A 3659-nucleotide genomic window follows, 5' to 3' on the forward strand; every position below is an offset into this window, starting at 1 on the left:
GCTCCAACAGACGGTTGAAAAGAATAATTATGAACATTTTCTCCCCATAATGCTTTAACCAACCTATCATTTATGGATTCCAATTTTGTCTCTTGTAAACACAACACCAAAGGCTTTTTCTCGAGAACTAACTTCCTCACCTCCGCCCTCTTCTCACCACCCCCCAAACCCCTAACATTGTAAGTGATGATCTTCATTGAACCTTCCTTCCCAAACCCGCCTCTCCACCAACACCCTCAAAACTCACCCTCCACTCCCTCAACCCCCACAACTGACCCAGTTTGCTTGTCAATACCTTCCGCTGCCCTCCATTCTCTCCTCCCATCCCTCGTTAACAATTTGAAACTATTAGAAGTGACACAATTAACCTTCACCCCCACCACCTTTCCCAACTCTCTCACATCATCCTTAACCTTGTCAGCCTTACCGTTTAGATGCAACCAATTCACCCAATCAGTAGCACCTTGCACCGAACCTGTTGAATTATAGTTCGTCGGTACATTGGAAGTTGAACCTTCGGATGGTTTTGAAGTAGTTGGTGCTGCCCTCTTCTTCTTCTTATTGCGTTTTTGTTTGTCGAGTAGGTGAAGAATCTGCTTTCTATCTCTAGCTAGCAATCGAGCTATTTTCTTCATGAATCCAACTGATGGAAGTGCCACACCACCTTTCTTATGCGCAGAAGGGTTGCAAGATGTTGATGAAGAGCTAAATTTATTTGGTTTAAAGTGAAGAACATTATCCTCCTTGCGAGTTGAAGAAAACACCACACCTCCTTCCGAAATAGTTTTCTGATTTTCCATCCAATCAATGCTCCAAGGTCCCTGCTTATTACAAGGCTGCACCGGTGATTCCATGTTTCTGTGTTCATCTTCAACATTGTCTTTGGATGCAACTGCTGCTGTCGTAACTGGTTGTAACACGGGAGATAATGGAACCGCAAAAAACTCCTTCCCCACATCGTTGCCTCCCTTCTTCGGTGATCCCTCATTTTTACACAACTCCACAGATTTTTTGTCATGTTTGCACCATTCATTTTGTAAATCAGTCACGAGGTCATCCAACTCCCATTCGCCTTGAACCTCATCTAACCCTTCGACATTGTTATTATGTAGCTCCTCCTCTGGTATCGAAACAATTTCCTCATCCGACATGAAAGAATCTTCTCCCAAGTTACATCCCCACTCCTCCACAATCTTAATGTCGTACTTCCTCCCGTCGATAATAAATACATTCAGCTTATTCAATATCTCAACTTCTGGTGTCACCACAAGAACACGTGCAAAGTCTAAGTGTGCTTTATCCGCAGTACATTTATCAACATACAAAAACCGACCAAAACCAGATACACATAGCCTGAAAAAATTATCGTTCCAAGCATGTACGGGAATACCATATACACGAAGCCAAGCTCCACGTTCATATCTAACCAAAGATTCAGACCAGTTTTGAAAATTACAGAATAACATACCAAAGAAATCAAGCGCCCCTTTAAGAACATTCGAAAAAACTTCCCCACCGGTGCAATTTAGAAGAACACGATCACCCCCTAAAGGAGTCACAGTAACATTTGGAAAACCAGCTTCCTCTATTCTCTGTTGAAAGGACAAAACTGAATCCCCCGCCTTTATTTGAGCTACCATCCCTGAAGTCGCCCATTCTCTATCCTCCTTACATGACACATATGCTGGGATGAAACAAGGTTGCTGTTTTTGTGTTGGTGCAGCAACTGAGTGCAATAAACCAACATAATTCTGCTCCTTCACCCACCCAATACCCTTACCACCACCCACCACAGCTTCCTCCTTCCCTCCCGCCTTACTTCCCCTCCTTTCCTCCTTCGAAAATCCTACCACCCCCTCTGAACCGAGCTTCCCTGTTTTCTTCCTCTTCTTCCTTTCCAACTCCATCACCGGCACAACAACATCACCCACCGTAACATTCTGCTCATCGCCCCTCCTGACCACCACCGGTTTCCCCTTCTGTACCTCATCTGAATTCTTCTCAAAACGATGCATAACCACTTCCTTCTCCCCCACAACCTTAACCACTACCGGTCTTTGCTTGTCAACAGCGGTGTCATTGTGAGCAAACCTATCGAACCTTGCCTCTCTCGCCAAAACACGGCAGTCCCCCACCCAAACACCATTCAAAGCTTGTAGCAATTTACCCTTATTCTTCACGTTGACAAACCTTACAAAACCAAATTCATGTCCGCGAGAGTTACGGTGACGTGCCACATACAAATCAGAAAGAATACCACAAACTTCAAAGGCTTGACGTAAACGATATAATGGCATATTCTCCGGAAAATTTGTAACATAAAAAGAGGCTTTGTAACCATTGTTGTCAGACAGTACCAAATCAGTTGCGTGCCATTCAGCAGATGCCACTCGTCCTCCCACAACACTGGAGGTTCCATCGCCATTCCTAACCCTAGCCTCCTCCCGCTGCCTACCGAAGCTAACATCCTTGAAACCTCTATCAAAAACCTGAAACCGATGCTGTCCGTTGCCTGTCGCCGCTCCCCGATGACCTTCTGAACCTCTTGACCTGTCCCGTCCTCGTCGATCCAGTTCCGTCGCTTTCCTCTTCCTAGACCTCACCACAGTCCAATTTCCCCTATCCCCCCCAATATCTGCCACCCTGGCTGGACCCCGACCCCCCCCCCCCCCCCATGATGTATCTCTGCCGGAGAGTAGCTCCGACGCGGTTGCCATTGGCTATCCCAATGGATGCCGCCACTCCTACGCTCATTCCTTCTCATCACGTAATACTACAAATAATATTTAGTTTAATTGATTCAAAAGTTCCATAAACTGCGAAGGTTTCAAGTTCCACAAATTAGGCTAAAGTGATGACACTTGTATCTATAATCACTGGATTTTTGGACATCTCCCAAAATATATTGATCTATTATAAATTTGTATTTCTTGCTTTGATATATAACAAAGTATATGTTTTATATCCCTAAAAAAAAGTATATGTTTTATAGACCATTCTTTGAATGGCCAACTTTATTACTTTGAAAAGATTACTTGTCCTTAAATTTAATTAAAAAAAACTAACAAATCATTAGACTCGGCCAACATTCAACAATATAACTAGTCCAAATCATTAGCTCTTGGTTTCTACTACACGTTAAAAAAGTCTAAAATAAGACCAACACAAACTTATAAACAAAAGAGGGTCACAAAATATGAAATAAAAACATATTTTTTGTAAACTCTAATGAATAAAGTTTGAACTTTTAAAGAGCCATTAGATGTGAACTGAACTGAATAAGAACAACTTCAAAACTTACTTACTTCATTTTATCAAAAGAATAAAATTTGTTGTTACTCTAGGGGTCATGCTGCTAGACATTTTTTAAAAGTTTAAATTTATTTTTCACCATTTCTCAATAGAATATTTCCATTTTTGTCTTCTTAACCAATGTCCAAAAGACACTATTTAGCATTTTTTTTTACTTTATTTATTTACATAATCACCTTTATTAGTTTTTGTTGTGTGTATTATTATTATTATTGTTATTACCTTTCATTTTTATTTTTAAGAGTTAAATAATGTTTACCCTTTGTCATTTCAATTGGGCAAGTTTCAATTTACCCCATAATTTTGTTTCCATTTACCATTTAAAGATTTTTTTAGATGGAAATTGT

At 41.0% G+C, this 3659-nt stretch overlaps 1 protein-coding gene across 1 annotated transcript; it reads right to left on the bottom strand.

The window, feature by feature from the left end:
• Positions 1–236: 236 nt before the first annotated feature.
• Positions 237–2717, bottom strand: LOC146916693 (uncharacterized). Its single transcript, XM_085721703.1, has one exon. The coding sequence runs from the start codon at positions 2715–2717 to the stop codon at positions 237–239; it is 2481 nt and encodes an 826-aa protein (XP_085577829.1).
• Positions 2718–3659: the final 942 nt, after the last annotated feature.

The sequence above is a fragment of the Medicago sativa genome, chromosome 6 (assembly GCF_051527215.1).
Source record: "Medicago sativa cultivar Bolivia chromosome 6, Bolivia_mono, whole genome shotgun sequence".
NCBI lineage: Eukaryota > Viridiplantae > Streptophyta > Magnoliopsida > Fabales > Fabaceae > Medicago > Medicago sativa.

Bases quoted from the DNA above. Each gene is read 5' to 3' on its own strand.
- LOC146916693 (XM_085721703.1), bottom strand. From the start codon at position 2,717: ATGGCAACCGCGTCGGAGCTACTCTCCGGCAGAGATACATCATGGGGG.